Source organism: Antedon mediterranea, chromosome 2, assembly GCF_964355755.1.
Source record: "Antedon mediterranea chromosome 2, ecAntMedi1.1, whole genome shotgun sequence".
NCBI classification, from domain to species: domain Eukaryota; kingdom Metazoa; phylum Echinodermata; class Crinoidea; order Comatulida; family Antedonidae; genus Antedon; species Antedon mediterranea.
The window spans coordinates 34,629,572-34,651,379 of NC_092671.1; the positions used below are offsets into that span (position 1 = coordinate 34,629,572).

General features: G+C 32.9%; 1 protein-coding gene across 1 annotated transcript in view; it reads right to left on the reverse strand.

Annotated features, from left to right (window-relative positions):
* LOC140040867 (low-density lipoprotein receptor-related protein 2-like) overlaps positions 1–21,808 on the reverse strand; it is a 121,847-nt gene that overhangs the window by 55,801 nt on the left and 44,238 nt on the right. Inside the window, exons 23-48 of the mRNA XM_072087113.1 lie at positions 21,483–21,599; positions 20,407–20,535; positions 19,793–19,909; positions 18,928–19,053; positions 18,380–18,496; positions 17,910–18,038; positions 16,608–16,813; positions 15,238–15,422; positions 14,785–15,013; positions 12,783–12,960; positions 11,922–12,044; positions 11,118–11,305; positions 10,408–10,661; positions 9,954–10,116; positions 9,457–9,559; positions 8,935–9,177; positions 8,233–8,334; positions 7,172–7,342; positions 6,523–6,658; positions 5,933–6,188; positions 5,322–5,466; positions 4,708–4,836; positions 4,191–4,424; positions 3,921–4,086; positions 3,176–3,334; positions 1,528–1,760 (exon numbers count right to left, since the gene is read on the reverse strand). Coding sequence (XP_071943214.1) covers positions 1,528–1,760; positions 3,176–3,334; positions 3,921–4,086; positions 4,191–4,424; positions 4,708–4,836; positions 5,322–5,466; positions 5,933–6,188; positions 6,523–6,658; positions 7,172–7,342; positions 8,233–8,334; positions 8,935–9,177; positions 9,457–9,559; positions 9,954–10,116; positions 10,408–10,661; positions 11,118–11,305; positions 11,922–12,044; positions 12,783–12,960; positions 14,785–15,013; positions 15,238–15,422; positions 16,608–16,813; positions 17,910–18,038; positions 18,380–18,496; positions 18,928–19,053; positions 19,793–19,909; positions 20,407–20,535; positions 21,483–21,599 — 4,338 coding nt within the window. The remainder of the gene's footprint in view (positions 1–1,527; positions 1,761–3,175; positions 3,335–3,920; positions 4,087–4,190; positions 4,425–4,707; positions 4,837–5,321; positions 5,467–5,932; positions 6,189–6,522; positions 6,659–7,171; positions 7,343–8,232; positions 8,335–8,934; positions 9,178–9,456; positions 9,560–9,953; positions 10,117–10,407; positions 10,662–11,117; positions 11,306–11,921; positions 12,045–12,782; positions 12,961–14,784; positions 15,014–15,237; positions 15,423–16,607; positions 16,814–17,909; positions 18,039–18,379; positions 18,497–18,927; positions 19,054–19,792; positions 19,910–20,406; positions 20,536–21,482; positions 21,600–21,808) is intronic.

The window sequence follows — 21,808 nt, forward strand, 5'->3', positions numbered from 1 at the left end:
ATACACAAATACATCTTATGAAACCATTAACAACTTCCCCTATTATAGTTTCATTCACCATATTAAGGAATCAATCTATTAAACTATCACCCTATTAAGATATCACTCCATGAAAGTTTACTCTGATGTGACCCTAGGCAATTTAAAAATTGTAATGTAAATTAAACATAACATATAAACATGTTTTATCAATTTGTTTGTATTGGTTGTTGATTAGGGTATATTACTGTATTTGTTGATGGATCTTTTCTAGTGAATTCATCTTATTAGGTCAGAAGAAAATACATTTTAAACACCAGACCAAACCTTGGTCTTTCTGATGATGATCTGGGGTGGATCCAAGGGGGCCTCAGAGGCGGATCCAAGGGGGCCCAGCCAGCCCAGGCCCCAGTAAATTTCGCTAATTTTAGTGCAAAAGATAGGACATCAAATTAAGCTCAGCCCTTCATTTCACCATTTTTAAGCCCACTATTTCAAAATCATGGATCCGCCACTGATGATGATGATGTGTCCTAACCGCTCAACTACCATAGTTTAAATTAAAATTAAGACGATAGCTTGAGACAAAAATAATAGATGATAAAGAGAAAAATACTATCCACAACAACAATTTCTAATTTAAATGACATTCTGTAAATTTGAAGGCTAACTTCTTTCTACAATGGTGTCTGATTTATATCAAATAAAAACCATTGAACTCTAAATATGAACAGCTATTCGCCTGTCTGTAGTAGCAGAAGGTTAAAACGTTCAGTGGTTTTGGTTGATAGAAGAAAAGTGCACAATACAATAAATGAGGTTTATTGTGAGGGGATTTCATTGTGGAATAAAGGTAGTTTACTGATCTGGGTAGGCACTGCATTGCTGACTGCTGTGGTTCCATAGAGGGCCTAATCCGAATGTCCTCAATTTCCATTTAAGCTTGAGGACAATAATGAATACCTTTACCTTATCCTCCTAAGTGCATTCAAAAGGTTGTATAAAACAGTGGGCACTCATTGACAAAAATGTCATTATTACCCAACATGCAATGCATCTCTCCACCAATCTGTCAAACAACTAGGATGTTAGTGAAGTTGACTCAACATCAATGGCTGTCAATCATGATTAATTTTTTAAAAATTGCAAAATAATAACTGATTAGCTGGCATACCCATCGATTGGTTTTCTTTTAAACTGTTATACCAAGGCAATCTAACAATGTAACAGGATGTTGAGCTACAGGGCAATCAAAGGGTTTATCTTTGGTTGCAACATGATCACTTGCACGCCCCTTAACGGACACTGCACACTGCGGAGAAACAGTTACAGTACTGTTTGTAATTTTCACAGCGAGACATAAGATCAAAGGACTGTTATGTTTCCTGTAGTTAGATTACCTTGGTTATATTAGATGGAGTGGGGGGGGGGGGGTTAAAACTCACATGCCATTTAACCAGTTTTATTTAAGACTCTTAGCTGAGTAAAATCATTTTCTTAATATCTTCCCCCAAAAAAATAAATAGCTATAAATGTCTGTCAACTTACATATTTGTCTGTCTGTTATGAACACGTGTATATCCATTGGCCGTTTATCCAAGTCCTGCACAAGAGTGACCTCATTAGCGCCAGTGTGCTTCTCGGCTCTTAGTACTGCTTTCAACGTCCAATCTGTCCAGTATATATAGTTACCATAAAGGGTAAGTGCAAATGGCTGAATAGCCCGCACTACAATCGTCTCACGTTGTGTACCATCAAGGTTTGATCGTTCAATACGATCACTAAGAAAATGAGAAAATGATATAAATGTAATTTATTTTTTTAATTACTGTATATGTTTTATAGATAAAATAATAATAATAATAATAATAAAAGGGGTTTGGAATTCAGACTCATCTTTGAGTATATTCACGAAGCAGGATCTCCATAAATATTTTTGTTTTCATTTTAGGAATACAATAAGTGAGTTCATTCACTGTCCTTCTGAAAAGGTCACAGCACTGTGTTTACAAGACAAACATATAAACAGGATGTGCTACACAAAGTCTCTTGTAGTGATGTTGTTATTGTCATGAGAAAAAAAAAATCCTGGCAGTATTTGAACCAAAGACTTTGCAATCTGTCACCAAGCATCTTACTCCTTCTTTACATACCTCCGAGGCTCCATGGTTATATGGATAAGTAGTTTACATTATAAGCAATCAAAATGTAATAATACTGGTAGTAATACAGTATTGTTTATTTTTGAATAATTTTGTTGACTATTCATGTTAAAAGCTCTAACATCATATTTACATTGTGATTGTGTATTATATCATAATCAGACTAGCTTTATTGTTTGTTTGTCTTCTTTTGCCATTATATAAACAAGGAACAAGAAGCAATCATGTGGTTTTCTATTTGAATGTTGTTTTACAAATTTATGTCAATTCAGGTTATGTAAATATTCATTCAATTCTCGGTACTACTGTATCTAAATTTGTCCAGTATCATACGCAAATTCTTTGATACAGCATATTATGTGTTTCACATGTGACACCTATATCATAGGCTCTAACCTAAACTTAACATGATACATGATACATGAGATGCTGTATTACAGAACTTACCTATGATAAGATTCAATGTTCGACGATAGCTCTATACTGTACCTTTGTTTTGAATGTTAATAATTTGTAATCGTTTTATTAACCATATTTTATCATTGGGCTATAGCATTTGTGCAATTATTGTCTTTTACTCTCCTAATTATGCCAAGTAAAATGAATTTACATTTTATGTGGACAAATAAAATGTCTTGAATCTTGAATACTGGAATGATACTGTTATACATGGAGATTTAGAGTAGCATTGATTCAGGTGGTCACAGTGAGAATTAACAAACTGAGTATAATATAAGGTGAAGGGTTGCAAAACTGCATGATTTGGGTTTCAAAATGTACTGTACGCTTCCACTAAATTGACCAATTATAAACACACATCAATAAGGTTTATCATAAATAGCTTAATTTCACGAGGAACGTCATTACACAATGTATAATGGGAAGGGCTTGGAGAAAGAAGTAAACAAACAACAAATCATGTACATACGCATCATGAGGTTTGCTTCCAAATCCTTCCCATCATGCGCAGCGCATATATTATATATATATATATATATATATATATATATATATATATATAAGTATATACTTACTGATATGCATCTGCCCAGTAAAGTTTAGATTCTTCGTAATCAATGGTCAGTCCATTCGGCCAGGTTATGTCCGTATCAATAAGTGTTTCTCTATAATGACCGATTATTGACGCTCTTTCTATTTTCGGTTCTGCTCCCCAATCAGACCAGTACATTCTCCTGTTTAACAATAATCATAATCAATAATAATCAGTTATTAAATTAAAATAATAAAGGCATTTCAAAAATGAAGATACAAAGACCAAAATATTTTATCACATAAATGATTGCATATTTGGTCTCGTACATAAACTTAAACAGGATGCCATTTATAAACTTTTTACTTAAGTAAGAATAGTTATCCAGTTCTTAAGTAAAAAAAATATGTATTTATTTATCAAATCAGTATTCTTTTTATCTTATGAAAAATATTATTTTTTCTTTTATGATTACATATTTGGTCTTGTACATAAACTTGAACAGGGTGCCATTTATCACCTTTTTACTTAAGTAAGAATAGTTATCCACTTCTTAAGTGAAAAAATTATTTATCAAATAGTATTCTTTTTATCTTATGAAATGAAGATTTACATCTGAAGATTGAAGAAAAAATAAAATATTTGCTGAGGTAATTTTGAAAACTTATTTAGCAAAATTAATGATAATCTTAATGAAGAATTTTTTTTAAGCAAGCTTGCTAGATAAAATTATATATTGTTTTCAGAAAAGTGGTAGGGTAGAGGTAGTCTTTATATAGAAGACTTACCCAGCACAAGGATCAAGTACAATAGCTCTTGGTTTATCAGCTCTTAGGATTTCTGACTTGTTTCCACCATCGATACCACATGCTGTTATTGTACCAGCTCGGCGATCAGAATAATATATTCTCTTGTGAATCCAGTCAAATGCAAGACCTTCTGGAGAAAGTAGTCCTGAAAAAAAAGTTTGATAGTGTAGACAGAGCGTAAGCCACTAATTTGAATTTTTTTTTCTGCCAGGTATAACTCATACATATTCATAAAAATATTCAAATTACCATCACTCTGGGTTAAAATAGTTACAGGTTCTCCACTTCCATCAGAAGGCACCCATCTTATTTTTTTCCCACGAGCCTCAGCAAAGTAAATCCTTCCGTCAATGTAGTCAAAGTCGAGGGCGACAGCTTGATTAAGGTTCGTGATTGCCGGTATTGGAGCGGATGTATCCGTTTCGTCAAGATGCAGGCTACGGATTTCATTGTCTTTGGCAAATACTAAGTATGCATTTGGAGCTGAAAAAGATATAAAATAATTGTATTAAAATAAAGAAAAGAAAAATGAATAATGGAGTACAAATTTTACCAAGGCACTTAATTTTTTTTTTTTAACTATTTCGGTTTTTATCAACATGGTAGGTGGAACTCGTCAGATGGTAAAATTACTTTTTGTACTTTAGAAACAACATATAGTATATACAGTACTTTGTTCCAGAACACATAGTTACTGGAAGTGATTTTGCATAATTTTTCTTCTGTCCTGCAAGAAACACTAAATACAAAAAATAAAGTGACCTACTTTCACAAGAGGTACCATCACTCTGAAGTTCTCCAAAAGCACAAGCGCACTGCCTTTGGTTCCTGTTTGTACCGGTCTGTCGGAAACAAAGTTGTTCGCATCCACCATTTTGCAAAGTGCATTGATTTGCTAACGAAAAACAAATCAACTATTTTAAATATATAGTAAAACAAAAAATGTATAATTTGGAACTTACAATTATATATAAAATCTACACGATCAAACATGATGATATCATATCACATATTTGGGCATATCATACCAGATTGGAGAACATCACACTTTTTTGTCAAACTAGTTTAATAGTGTAGACAGAGATTTACAGAATATAATAAAAAAATAGATCCTTTTGAAGTTCATATCATGCTATTTCTGCCATAAGAAACTCTACTCCAATAACAATTAGGTCAAGTCTTTAAAAATGTAACATTAACATACAATAAAAAAAACACAGATAAAGAAATAATAGGGAGTTTTGATTTGCAACGTCCAACTCCATTTTACGCATCTACACTCTCCACCATGTTATGGTTTCTGTATTTAGGCAGCAATCGATTACACATCAATTGACTTGAGCTAGCTTGTTCCTTGATGTCAAATGGCTATATATTTACCACTGTCTGTTTGTTGTAGTGCATCTCCATATATGGCAACCTCTCTTGCTTCTACAAGGCCATCTGCCATCACTACTGGTGAAGCGCTTGATGGATCTTTAGATGCCCTTAGTAACTTCCTATGAGCAGAATCAGTCCAGTAAAGCTAAAATGAAAACACACAATATATTAATTCTTAAAATAGTTATTTGCAAAAAAAACCAAATTAATGTACAAGATTTTCTAATCATGATTAAATTATGAATTAATTAATTTAAATATATTATAAAGACAAAATCCAGCCTGGGCCATCCAAACAAAATATATATTTATATTTTAATCTCATGACTGTACTTTATTTTACAATTAGCAACACAATCTATGGTCATATTTACTTTTAATTTATTTACTTAATTTTTTTTTTTATTTTTTTTTCTTTAGAAGGAATGGGTTTACAAATTTTTAATATCCCCACATCAACACCAACATCCAACACTGGATTTCCAAATGTTCTAGTAATTTCACTCTCATGCAGAGCGGAGACCATGGATCACTGTCTCTGCAAAATCTCAAGCAATTATTATAGGGCTAAGGGACATCATCATTTTATAGAAAAATTTCCAATCACTTACAAATTCATTATAAATTGCTAATCCTGAAGGATTTGTAAGGAATGACTGAATGATTGTTCTTCCGGTTCCATCCCACTTGATGCGTTGAATAGTATCAACATTAGTGTCACTCCAGTACACATCATCTGTGGCATAATCAACTGTAATCGCCGATGGTGAACTAATTGATGTGTTCACCAAAACAACGTGATCTCTTCCATTTAGCCCAGCACGTACAATCTCTTTGATTTGAGCATTATCGGCAAAATACAAGTAACTGTAAAGAAATATACTTTTACTATAAAACCAATAGGCCTACATTTTTGTAGTTCCTTGTTAAAACCAGATCACTGACGGTGGCCAAGATTCACTCATCAGTCACACATATGCTCTAGGAAAAGAATTGATGACCAAATTGATTTTCTTTTACCAATCTTTATAAAAGATGGGTTGTTGCTACAGTACATGTAAAACACCAAATTGTTATTTTCATGTATAATACTGCTACATTTCTGTGTCTAATAACCTTTAAAAACTTTTTAAAATGTCCATCCTACCCCACCAATCCAACCTTAAGTGCCATAATTCAAACCTATTGCCTATTATCTTACCCAAGTTTTGGATTAACTGCAATCGAGGATGGTAAACTGTCAATTGCCTTCCAAAGTACAGTTCTATAGCTACCATCTAATCGACTCACTTCAATGTAATTCTCATTTGGAGCATTGTTTGTCCAGTATAAATTACCTGATATAAGAAAAGGTATTGTTTATAGAGGTTTTCATGGAGAGGACATGGTCATAACAGTTCAACACTATGACATAATACCAACAAATTTACTGTAAAGACCAAAGTAATATTTCAGTGAGTAATACATAAATCATCTTTTAAAAAAAGAAAAACAAAACATACAGACTTAAAAGGGAGTATCCTGGTTGACTCCACAGCGCCTCCCCCCCCCCCCCACCAAACATTTCCCCCAGAATTTCTCCCTTGGACATTCCCCTCCCCACTGCTCCTATAACATTTGTTAAAGATTTGGTCCTAGTACTGTTTCTTTAAAACTCTAATATTCTTTCATAACACCATTCCCTCAATTTGTTCATGGTTTTATCAATAATATGCTATATTTACAGCTTTTACGTTTTAATATCTCTTTCATCATTAAACAACAAAGGAAGCTTATCTTTACCTGTTTTTGTTATAGGAACCCAAAAAAGACTAAAATAAATTTAGATATTCAAACAGTAAATTACAAACCTGCTTGCCAATCTACAGCTAGGCCTCTGAAAACATTGTCGTTGCCTACAACTAATGTTTCTGGAGTGCCACCATTTGGTCTTACTCTTAATATTGAAGGCTGATCATTATCAATGTAGTATATGTAACTGTTTGCAACATGAACATCTACCTTGGAAATACTGCTGTAATCTGTGAAAGAGAGATTGCAAGTTCTAGCATACTATAGTGTCACAACAACGTGTGGGGGGAAGTGAATTAATGTGTACCAACAAGGAATGTATTTTCTGTCAATTAAAATACTGAAATGAATGCTGTAAATATAATTTTTTACACATTCCTTGAAAATTTTACATATTTTCCAAGGAAGCACACAAGAAGATACAAGATGCAATGTACCATTTGGAAAACAATAAATTGTAGAATAACTTGATTGTTGAGATAATCATTAATATACTGATACTATATGATAACACGACCATACATTTCTATTCATTTGACATTCAAATAGTCAATTTCATTCAAACTGCATATAACAGGGAAGTCTAGAGAACAATGGTAAATAATGTCTGCAACCAGACGTGATACCAGGAGAAGATTATACATTAAAAAAGTTCAAGTTTTTAATTGTTTAGATGTTTTGCCATCTCTGTAACATTGCCAAATTAACATAGCTTCCCGATGCAAATCTATTTACGGTATAAATAGTTATGTTTTGCCTATTGTCATGAGGTGATAGTGTCATGTTATTGCAAGCAACCTGTGTGAATAACAACCCTGGATGGCTTGTTTACTTGCATACTACTGTCAAAGAGACAGAGCCAAACAGTGGAAGGGAAATAATAATACATATATCATAATGTTGGTGGACTATCATAGAGAGAGGACATGATTTCTTCAAACAGTCACTGTGTCAGTTACTTATTAATTTCAAGTCAGCTATGTTTTAGTCCTAGATTTCATTTAGATTTACCCAAATCCGACATGGTGGAAGACCTGACTCGTCGTCATCATAAACATTTTAGGAAACGTTACAACGATCAACATAGCCAGCATACCACAATTAAAATCTTTGCACTTACCCTGTGCTGATATTGGTAACATAGCATCATCATGAACCTCTGGCTGAAGACTGAACCCTCTCATGAAAGAGCTTTCAGACACAATTAAGAAATCTGATACATCTACAAAAAAACAAAATAGAGAACTACTGGCCATTCAGATTTGAGTAATGTGAATTCATGTTAACATAACTGTGTCTAATCGTGAATGAAAATAAAGTGGATGTGGATCTGGGCCTTTCCTTCCAATCCCAAGGTCCAGGTTCAATCCTGTCCTATATAGTTCCAGTTTTCTTAAAGCTAAAAAGATACTTGCTTTATACTGTATTGTACAATTGTTTATCTATTCTGAAATTGGCAAATTGGTTACTGTTCAACAACATTTATTTCATCAATGGCTCAGTATAACAAACAAATAGTAAAAAAGATATAAAATAGAATTGATATAAAGAGATCATAATATTAGAAGCTAAAATATATTGTCACGTAAGACCCTTTTAGAATAATGAATATTTACATTGTTGGAGGTTGACAGAAAATATTCCAATATATGGTATATTTCTTGCACCATTTCTCCTGCCTTCAAAATATACTGTACAATTCTTTGCCATGAGACAAGGTTTGTTGGTCATACGTGGAACAAGAGCTAAAATGCTATGGTGGACAGAAAATAAATGACCAATACAAAATATTTATGTTAAAAAGTTCTAATAAACCACCTACTTCTACATGTTTTTCCATCATTATTCAAAAGAGAGCCAGTAGAACAAGCACAGGCCTTGGTGTTAACACCAGTGATTAGGCATAGCTGTTCACATTCTCCATTGTTGGTACCACAAGGATTGTTCGTTTGTCCTTCCCGCGTGTACACTCGCATTCCTTGTATCCAATATTGATTTCTACGCATTATACTTGCATCCGTTGGATCAGATACTGAGAGTCTTTCAATTTTCTGATAATCACTATCTATAAATAAATTAAAATAAGATCACATAAAAACAGTTGTTGGTAGTCCTTTTTTTTTAAAGTCGGGGAAGTGAGATTTGTTTTATAGTAATAATTGACATTCAATTCAATATGGAAGCAGAAAATAAACTTAATAACAGTTTTAACACTAAAGTTTTGCCATTGTTGTTATTGATTTTAATAGGTATAACAATTTACTCAAATTATATACCACACACAATGCCAAGTTAAATATAGACCAGTCTATCTTTCAACTCATTTAAAGAGATTATAAGTTACCATAATAATAGATGTAGTTTTGGTATACAGCGATTCCCCGTGGAGATCCAAGATCAATACGGACTGGTGTCGGATTTGAACCACCTACACTCATCTTCCATATCTAAAATGTAAATGTAAAAATGTTTATTTACGCAAATCATATACTATCCTGAATTGAAAACCCTCTGAAATTAGAAACCACTAAATTAAAAGTTAGTCATTCCAGAAAGAAAGCTCCTAGAGAGCCAACTATAATGAGACAGCAAAGTAAACTAAGATTGTTTAGTGGTTTTTCCGACAAAATTACAGTAAAACTATAAATACAAATCAATAAAAAAAATCAATTAGAATTTAAGAGCATTTTTAGAAGATAAAACAGACAAATAATTAAAGTTGATTGGTATTAAATAAATTATACAAGATGTCCGCCGTTTCTATTTTAATATCATTAGTACATTTAAACACAGTATAGTTTTTTACATAAACTTGAGAATTACATCTTTGATTATACTTACCGATCCAGATGTCTGTGTCCAATAGAGCATTTGACCTGGTATATCAATGGTGAGGTAGAAAATATTTTGAACATTCTGTGTAGTCACAGTTAATGGGTTACTGCCATCTCTTACAACACTTCCTATCTTTGACGTTTCACCATTATCTGCCCAGTACAATTTTCTACATAACGGAATTATCATTAATATTATTATTATCAATTATAACTTTCTTTAAACACAATAGATTGTTTCATCATTGTTGTTATTGATGTTAATAGGTAAAACAATTTACTAAAATGATATACCACAAGCATCACACTTAAAATACAGCTGTTTTGGTCAATTTTGTAACATTGTTTTTAATGGGCGGCCACCTAAAAAAAAGTTTATTTGAAGTAGCCCTCCAATTAATTAATTAATTAGTGGTTCTTCTGGTAAACAAAATAAATTATAGAAATAAAATAAATCTTACCCGTCCGTTGGATTAACACACATAGATACTGGATTGTCAACGGCAACAGTGCCTCCTTTATTGGACAGGATCACCTTACGATACGCAACATTCCGGTTTAACTGCATCACCTCAATAGTATGCATAGTGGGGTTGCCCCAATACATGTTGTCTGCTAGCCAATCAATGGCCATCGTTGAGGGTGAACCAACATAGGCCCAAGGTGAAATTGTGGTAGTGTTTTCCCCAGTGATGTTAGTACGTCTAATAACGCCCTGATAATAGAAACAAATTTCAAAATAAGAATCTGTAGATGTTCCTATGTTTACCTTAAATATTTAAGGATTTTTCTTACAGATATATTGTCCCCCTGAAAAATTGTTTTTTTTTTAAAATATTTTTGTTGAATATATTTTAATGTCACATAATAGTTATTCCTTTTGACCAAAAGGTGAATAAAAAAAACAAAACTGTAATTTAAAGCAAAAAAATGGAAGTAAGTGAGTTCTTGGTTGAATTTAACCGTTTATTTTGTCTTTTTATAAGTGAAAACATTAGTTTTTCTTTTCTATGGAAGTGATTAACTTCCAATTGGCCTATTCAAAGTCATTAATCTTCATTTTTCATGTTTCTGGGGTGATATTCTCTTTAGAAATGTTGGTGGTTTGGTTTCGGCATATTGTCCAGAGGCCAGTTTTGGAGATAATGCTGTGATTGACTGTTGTACTTACCAGCCCATAACCATCATCAGTGGTTTGATCAACCCAATACAGATATCCATTCTCCACATCAAAATCAGCATCAACTGCATTCTCAGTTCCAAGTACTGGTATGACGGATGTGTATGATTGGTCAGTAGGATCTAGGCTAATACCATCCACAATGCCGGTTGCAGCAAGCAACAAGAAGGGATCACCCTCTAGAGATTGTAAAATAAAGCAAATACCATAGAAATCCCACTTTTAATAATCTTAACTTCTTATTTAAGCTTTTAGGCCGGTGCATGCTGAGCTTATAAACGCGAAGCAAAACACATTGCAAGCGTGAAATCGAAGTGAGTCATGCAAAAGTTGAAAAAGTTGCCCATGGAGCAACTAAAACAAATTTACATGTGAAGCCTTTGCAACCTCCGAGTTCAACGTGTTGGAAATCGATTGACACCAGCACACCACATTCAATTTGATTTTCACACTGAAATTAATCGCATTAATAGTGCGGGTTGATTTGACGTGTCACTTTGCGTGTAAATTCTTCAGTATGCACAGGCCTTTCTACATTTAGGATTTTGGATCAAAGTTTTATCCCAGGGTTAATTGTCTACTTAGCTGAAAGTGACAAAATATATCTAATAAGCAATACTGAACAATTGTCTAAGTAAATGTCCATCCCTTCTTTCATCTTTCCCATTGGTTATATTGTTTTGTTGCATTAAAAAATGGTTACATGATGGTTCCGAACCATTGATTTTTTTGGTCAATAAACTATAATAAGCATCATTTAAGTTTCACATTGTAAGTTTAAATGATTTTACTAACTTGCACAGATGTTACTTCCAATCTGTAGTTTTAAGCCTGCTGGACATAGACAGAGGAATCCATTATCATTCTTAGAGAGCACACAGATGAATGAGCAAGGACTGCTAGAACATGGATTAGGTGCTGAAAATAGAATAGGTCATTAATAATATTAAAAAAAACATTATTCTTCTGCAGTTACTGCAGTAACTATATTTGTTGTACTATTTATTATTTAGCATGTTTTTTGTGTAAGTTATACCAGGGTTATACACAGTTCATTGTAGTGACTGACTTATAAGGTTTTACAATGAAATAAATCAAATATATTAACCGGGTTAATGAAATATATTAAACATAAACAGTATGGGTTATGGGTTAGTGTTTTAATTTTTTTTAAACAACTTTATTTTAATAGTTTTAAGTAACTTGGATTAAGTGCTTTAAATCAATTGAAAAAAAAAATATGGGTTAGAAATTAACAAAAATAAAGAAATTCAATGAGCAGGATATAATAAACATAATAATAAATAAAACTATTAAAAGGAAAAGATTGTTTGTGTTTAAGAAAATTAAAAAATTATGTGCACGAATAAACAAATAAAATGATTGTAAATAAAATTGAAATTATATAAAATTGAAATTATATAAAGAAAACAACATTTAAGATGCCAAAAAAATGTATGAATCTGTACGAATTTGGGATCTTTTCTTACATACCTTACAAAAATGAAAACCAATATTGGGTCTGTATTTCATACACAATTTGAATGCAGCAACCAAAAATGTATATAGCCAGTATTTTTGTATTGGCTTGGTGTGAACCTGGTTTTAAAAGTTGGGAACCCCCACCGCTGTAAATAAAGTGTGAACACAACCTACCATTTGGCTGTCTAACAGAATGGTAAACATGTAAATCGAGAGGTTGGGAGAGACCAGATATGGTCGTTCGAACATCCGAGCCATTAAATTTGTGCACCTGCAAGACTTCGTTGTTTTGGCGGTCACTCCAATAAACATAATCTTCAAACAATGTGATAGAATGAACGTGCCTCAAATTCTGATGGTTAAGATTAGTTAAAAAGAAAACAACTTAAAAAACAAAAAATAATGAATACAGTAGAACCTCTAATAAGGGGACGTATTCAGGACCCAAAAAAGTGTCTCCTGAATAGGTATCGTTTGTAGTCACATTAAACATATTTTGCCCCTCTCCCTCAATTGTTTTATGGGAAAGTGTCCTCCTAATAGCAATGTCACCTAATAAGTTACAGTTGTGGTAAAAGGAGAGGTTTTACTGTACTAAGAAATAGATACAGTAACCTCTATTAAAGGGACACATTCAAGACCCAAAAAGTGTCCCATGATTAGGGGTTGGTTGTAGTGTTAAAATATATATTGCCCATCCCTCATTTGTTTTATGAGAAAGTATCCCCTTAATAGGTGTGTCCTCTAAATATTTACTGAACTGTAAAAGAAGGGGTTCTACTGTATTAAGAAATAGGTTGTTATCATGAAGTGTTTTTAGTAAAATTGAATGTGCTAAAAGTAAAAATAAATTCCTTGAAACAAAACAACAGTGATTAAAAAGCATTTTTAACAGTTTCAAAATAACTTCATATAAAAACATGCATAAAAAAAACATTTCATCTAACACAAGTCAAGTCAACACTCACAACATGCACTATAACACTAATTACTTACATTCAAAGAGACAAAAAAAAAAAAAAGACTAAGCAAAGAAACTTTCAACCAATCAGATTTGAGATAGCCCAAAGTTTACCATAGGTATAGAAGAAATGAGAACTATCACTGCAGGATTCTGTCTCACTATCTGCAGCATGCATCATGTGCACAAAAATAGACATAGAGTATATGCAAACATATATTATGTAAAACACACTTGTATTATGTATATATGCATATACACATATATATTAACTACTGTTCTGTATTACTATAAAACCCTAAGCCAATGATTTATAACAAGAAGATACCAAAGATAAACGATAGGAACGTTTTTAAATGAACACATTCAAAAAAATACAAAATAACCAAACAATGATTAATTCTCATATTAACAAATACAAAAAGAATTCATAAAGAAAAACATTAAAATAACCATAAAACTGCCACAAATGCCGACAAGCAAATGTTTACCAACAAGACATTGCCATAAAACTATGAAAAATAACTGATGTATTACCTCTGCAATTAGTTCTGAAAGCTTAAATCAAAATAAATAGATATAAATTACAATGAAAAACTAAATATTTAGAGATAAATAGAGACCAAAACAAATTATGTATGTAGGTTTGTGCTATCCATAATCTGTACATAGTTTATTATTTCCATATGTTCTGAACAATTTCATCTATTTATCAATGTCATCACAGTTCACATATAATGCAATAAAGTAAAACAATTTGAAAACAATGTGAATTGTCCTCAACTTAAAAGAAATGATTGAATATTGTATCTGAGACTGGTGTGTGTGAATGCAAACTGAACTTTGTTTTGATGGCCAACCTGAATTATTTTATACAAAAAAACTGTGTTTTTGTGTGTAGTCGAGTCCTATTAGTATGGTTATTTCTGAACCATAACATGAAATAGATGCATTTCAAGAAAAGTTTTAAATTGTTCATTTCTTTACAAGATTATTATTGTCAGGTAGTACAAAAAGTACATTTAAACCTTTTGTGTATAAATTGGACTAATGAACATGTGTGTCTTGCCACAAAGTGTCTTGGTCCAAGTCTAACTTCAACTCTGTAAGCACGTACTACATCAACCAAGGGCAAAAAGAAAACTATGGGTTTCCGTAAATAAAAACAAACACATAAGTATGCTTTTAGACATAACATTATACAGCAACACATACCTGGGTACTAGATAATAAAGTCCGTCGATTGTTCCCATCATAATCACAGTAGTCTATGAAATCCAGCCTGGAATCAGCAAAGTAGATCCTAGTGTTAGGATAGTCAATGGTGACTGCATTCGGCCAGTACAGTTTGTCGGTCACTATCTGCGTACGTCCAGTGCCATCCATATCTACACGTTCTATTCGTGGATTAGTTCCCCAGTCAGTCCAAAATACATATCGATAACTGTATGGAATATGCAGAAAAATGTATTGTAAAAAAATAATTATAGAATATCTAATAACCTCTGTCTCCTTCTAAACCATCTGACCTGGGGAAGCACTGTCTGACATGGGCAGTTTTTAATACCCTTTCAGCAATTTTACAATAACAACTTTTTTGGTGAAAATGTGTTGTTTCCTGCAATTTCGTTTTGAGATTTGTTTAAACTTTGACCTTGATATACTTACGAAGCTCGAGGATCAAGAACAATTCCACGAGGGTTGCTCATGTTCGTGCTGATGAGGATCGCACGATGTGTACCATCTATTCGGGCAACCTCCATGACTCTCAGAAATCGGTCCACCCAGTAAACATTGCGACCAACCCAATCAACAGCCATGCCTTCTGAGCTGGTCATTCCACTCTCGAAGGTCTAAAAATATACAAACGTAATATGAAAAACAAAAGAGTTCTTAAATTAGACCTATAGTACACTAAATATTTACCTCATTCTAAAACTTGCACCCGTAAAAACCAAAGAATAATATATTATCATATAACTACTGTCTATTGTTGGTTGAAATCATAAGCGACCATTTCTAGTTGCTGCAACAAAATTGTGGAAATCACTTTCTATATTAGAGGTTTCGCAATCTTACAAATACGATAAAGAATACGCCACGCACACATATTCGTTTTTGTAAGCCAGTAAAAATCTGTTTCGCATGGCAACAAAATATTGAGGGCGCCGTCCAAAATATAACTGCGGTAAATTTGAGCGAAGCGCAGGTACGTGTTGCTTGGTGCTTGGCTGCCTTGGCCTAGCGTAACATCAAAGCAAGTGAGGACTCTAAAAACTGCTATTTATCAAAATTGACCTGGCATTTTAGGAAATTACTTTCAATAAATCTATAATTATATTATAATCATGAATCATTTCTGATTCAAATGCAAGTCATATATATGACTGGTGATATTCGTCAACACAAATACGCTTTACGAATATGAAATTGGGATCAGCTCAAAAGTTTCACAAATGTGTGATGTATCCGTTTTCGTTATCATATTCGTAAGGTTGCGAAACCTCCCTATTTATTTGAGATTTGCATTCTGTTTTTTTTTTAGCTTAAGCCCAGTTATTTTTGTCTGTTCCTTTGATGCCTGTCAGTTCATTAAAGCTTTAAGTAGAAGGGAGGCGTCTGAGTCCATAGAAGACAAAGACTCATCTGGTGTAAAAACAGTTCATTAGTTTAAACCCTGGTTTAGCGACAAGATCATATCAGAAAGACATATCCAAATACTTCTATTTTGGTGCAAGCATGGACTTTAGCTTTCTCCCATTTCCTTGAACATGTTTCACTTGTTTTTCACAAGACTTCATGATATTTAAATTCTCATTAAAGCGTGGTTCCCACTAGCGACGCAACGCAAGGACGTAAAGCAACGCAAGTGAATTGACCAATCACAAGCGATGGCTTATTCGCTTGTGATTGCTAACTGTCTATAACTTCACTTGTCATTGGTTAAAACGCTTGCGTTGCGTTTACGTCCTTGCATTACGTTATAGTGGGAACCAAGCTTTACAAAGTAAAAACTTTAAAAGAATAAACAATCTTACCACCACACGGTTAGCGCCATCAAGATCACAGCTATATACTTTATCAACACCGCCATCAGTATAAAATAATCTTTGGGTTTGAATGTCAAAATCTGTTGCAAGGATATTGACTTGATCGTACACAATAACATCAGCTATATTCTGGTGTATGTTCATTTTGATCAGTCGATTACGATTAGAGATGATCAGATAGGCATCTGAAGAATCTGTCAATAAAGATTTGGCACAGTATAACATTTACAAATTCTTTTTTAGGAGTAAAACTTTCTATTGGAATATCAAAAAGTATGCTTAATAAGTCAACACAGAACTCAATTCCACTGAAAGGAACTACAGAACAGCAAAATATGGAACTGATACTATCTGGCTGCGCATACAGCATATACTTACTTATAATTTTGTAATTTGGATTTTAAATGTTCATATAGTCAATGTAGGTTGACAAGAAAACTGACATAACAAAGAAACAAAAGCGGATAAATACTGAGAGTTAGACTGAAAAACATTTACAGACAAAATCCTATAAAAACAATAGTAAAACTGTTGAAATATGGAAAACGAGCATAGTAAACCATTTTTAGAAAAGAAATATTTCTTACAAAAAACGCTGCTCGCTTATTGACGTAACAGTTTTAAAGATATATTGTCCCTCTGAAAAATATTTTTTATTTCAAATTTGTTTTTGAATGTTTCATTTTATTGTTACATATTTAATAGTTATTTTACCTGAAAATAATGTAATTTAAAGCAAAAAATACTTCAATTGTCTGTCAGACAATGGCTTTTTAAGTTATAATTAAACGTTTCTTTTCTCTGTTTATAATGTGAATTTTGTTACAGAAGTGAATAACTTTGATATGAAAGAAAGACTGAATTTAGTTTATTATATTGCTAAGTTTAAGTCTGGGGGTCACTTCATCATGCCTAGATACTTCAAGTGTGAAGTATCCTATTACAAACAAAAACTTTCATGGACTGTTTTGATAATAATTCAATGATTATCTGATGACAGCGAATTACAGTATTATATAATGTCATGTGACTCATAAATACCAGAAATGCTTTGGGATTTGTCGTTCAACTGTTAGACTCTTTTCCCAGACGTTTTTTGTGTCCAGCACCCGGTACCTATAAATTATAGTCGAGAATGCATTTTGCAAAAATGTCAGTGTCTAGTACTATAACTGTTGCTTGATTTCATCTAATAAATGAGTCATTTCTTGTAACGTAGCGGGCTAGAACAGCAGCGTGAAAACATGGAAAATTCTTGGAAAAATGGAAAATGCTAATGGCACAACATACCTTGAGCTTTACACGTTCTTCCATCTGGGTTTGCGATGTATGAAGTCTCATCACATTGACAGGCAGCTGATCCTTTGTAGTTAGTACATTGCTGACTACAATAACCTGGTGGTGTACACTCATCAATATCTACATATAACATTAAAATAACAATATCATACTTTATTCTGTCCAATATACCATGAAATACATACATATGGAAAATTGATTGGTTATCAGTGTTAATAAATAATTAAATATACAATAAGTTACGTATAGAAAATTGATCATTCATACTTTGATCACACATTACTGGTAATGGCTGACGGGAAAAAAATTTGTTTTTTTAAAACTATCATGATACAGTGATCACATGTGAAACACATGAGATGCTGTATAACAATTTTAGCACCTGAAACTGGAAATATTTTCATGTGGAGATACATCACTGAGAATCTGGCGATTATAAAAATGAGTGGTACATAACATACCTTCACATGTTGAGTTTATCAACTGGTAACCATCACTACATCTACACTCGGTTCCAAATGGTGTTTGAAAACACAAGTCACTGCAACCACCATTGTTTATAGAACACAAATTTTCATCTTAAATAAAACAGTACAGCATAAATAATATAAAAAAATGTATTAATCTTCTTATAATCACCAAATCTTTTCGTGTCTGTCCGTCCATCCCTCCGGGTGTATTCAGAGACTATTGGTCGCACGGTCTTCAAACTTGGTGATAAATTATGTTTAAATTTAGTACAATTTAAATCAAATACATTTTAAACCTGCTCTAGGGCAGATATACTAATACTAGTTTAATGCAATATATCAAACCATCTTTATTGTGGAGCCCTTTATAAAGAAAGTACAGTAGTATCTAATATTCTGTCTCAGCATCTAAGACAGCAACATTGATTAAATGTTTTTCTGCTGTTACAATACCTAAAACAAAGACTCCTTTAGACAATCATTTGATCTAAAAAAAGAAACAAACTGGCAGAATAAGATAAATGGGTGAATATACGTACTACACAGTGGGCTTTCGTCCTCTCCGTCTGTGCAGTCGGGCGTGTTGTCACAGACCTGCGTTAGTAATATACACACATTGTCTCCACATTCCCACTGGTCATCTGGGCACGAAAAGGGCGGTGTTGCTAAAAATATAAAGTTTAAATTTAATGTTTTATACATTCTACCAAGTTGAATATTTTTTTGGATGGGGTTGTAGTGATGTTTTATTAATTGTTAATTAATTACCAATCACATTAATTATGGTAGTTTTAGTGATCCAATAATAATTCTTGAATTTTGTTATAACAGAGTGATATTGTAAGGAATTAGATTGGCATGTTAAAGCATGATTTCGAAACTTGGTTGTGGCATCAGATACTTTACTATCATTGCCCATTAATCAAACCATTGATGCAGTGTAAATAATCATATTCGTTCTTATATAGCACTTATGCACAATGCTTCTAAGTGCTTCACATTATTACCCCGGTCATTTTTTTGGATCAAACACGTATGGAAACATACTCCCATAACATAATGCAGCTAGTAATCAGGGCAAAGTTGTGTCTTTCAAACCAGGTACCCATTTATACACCAGAGTGGAGATAGGCAAACGTAAGTAAAGTATCTTGCCTAGGACACAAGCAATGTGGCGAGAGTTGGATTCAAACTCACAATCTCACAATCAGTAATCCAACACACTGCGCCACACGCCCTCACAATAATAAATAATTGTTTAAATTTATATTCTCTCTGCCTGGAAAGACGGACGGATGTCATATATATAAATAAAAAAGTGTAACCAAGAGATAACACAAACAATCCAATCCAATGTTACCACATGTATTTTTCAATTAATCTTATTTTTTATAATAAACTTACGACAATCTCTTTCATCTGATGAATCTCCACAGTCATTATCCTGGTCACATATCCAAGAACTAGGAATGCATTGTGAATTGTCACATTGGAAGTCGGATGCTGGACACGTAATTTGAACTACAAGATTCGATAAAAAAAATTACACAAACTAAAAGTGGTGTTGGTAGTCTATTTCGTGTCTAGCTTACCTGGATAAACCAACAATGGCCAATGTTGATTTATCCAGGTAAGCTAGGCACGAAATAGACTGTTATTGTTGTACATTTTTCCCAACATCTGGTTTTCCAGAAACTTTCCAGAGTGTATCATGAAGGAAAGTGGTTATTCAACAAACTGATAGTTTTATTAAACCATGGGATAGGTTTATGATTAAAAATTATTCAACCGGCCAATGGTTGAATCAAAAACTAATTCATTGAAGCGTGCCAGATTGTCTTTACTCACCATCTTCCTTTGACAAAAAGGGTTAGGCCGGATTTACTCACAATTGTCTTTATTGAGTAAAAGGGTTAGGACAGCTTTAATTTAATTTTTTTTTGGGGGGGGGGGGGGGGACACATAATAAAAGTAATTATAAAAAGCTTATTTTAAAGAAATATTAATAAAATACTTACTGCAGCCAAACTCATCACTACCGTCATCACAATCTGAGCGGCCATCACAGACCCAATCATTGGGCAAGCAACTTTCACCCACAATGCATTTAAACTCGTCATCTAAGCATGTACCTGGTGGTAAGGAAGCTGAAAAAGACAAACAATAAATTAATACAAATTTATTTCCATCATTAACAAACATAAATACAATTTCTTACAAAATACAGAATAAAATGGAGGCAGATTTTTTTATAATATATATATAAAATGTACCAGTGTTAAGTTTTACTACATATTTGATTTTTTTGTCACATGAAATTTGATAGTGTAGACAGAGCTTAAGGATCAGATAACATTATATTGTGTGCCACCAGCATGGTTGGTAGGGTTTCAGCCCAACAACTTTATCACAAAGGGCGTTTGACAACCCAGTAGCTTAAAGATAGATTGTTCCCTTTTCTTGCGAAAACTGCACCGCTTTATTTATTGTAGCTACATCACTGCATTACACTTTGTTAAAGATGTATTGTCCTTTTGTCAAATTCCAAAAAAATAAAAAATAAAAGATTTCCAAAAAATTGGGTCATTTTGTAGTATCATAATAGTTATTAACTTTTACAAAAAATTAGTCGAAAAAAAAATCATTGAACTGAAATACAAATGTTTTTGGTTCAAAAAATAACTTTGACTTCCAGTCAAACTTTCGATCAAAACATATCTCATAATGCAACGCGCTTATTTGGCTACTCTGTATGCATTAATCATAAAACTTCCTCGCGATCTGTGTGAAAACACCTTCTCAACAATGACGAGTTGTAAACAATCCTAACTAGCATCATGCATAATGTATACTCATGGTTTGAAATCTTTGTTTACTTTTGCTCGCGACGATTTTCCAGACGAAATGTAATCAAATTAATTTAGCTGTTAATTACGTAAAATTGTTGTTTTTGGCTCGAATTTTCTACTTAAAGTGAATAGCTTTAATATTACTTTGATATGGCAAATTTAAATTTAGAATATTTTTACCATTTTTTGTGTTTTAAGTGACAATACATCTTTAAGTGATTAATATATTTGTATGGTTTACTTACTGCAGTCATCTTCATCTGTGTTGTCAGGGCAATCGTACACAGAGTCACATCGGTATGAGATAGGCAAACACTGACCATCACCACAAGTAAATTCATCCTGGCTACATTGTTGTGGTACTGTATTCAAACAACAATAAAGTACAATGCAGATAAATTAAAATATTGCTTTACACTACAGTATAGTAAATCATCATGTAAGCTCCTGGTTCATACACTTTTTTAAGAGGTCATTTCCATGACATGACATGACCTTTCTAACTGAAATTCCATGTCTTTTTTATGACATTTGAACAGTTTTACATAACAGGTTAATAACATTTTGACAG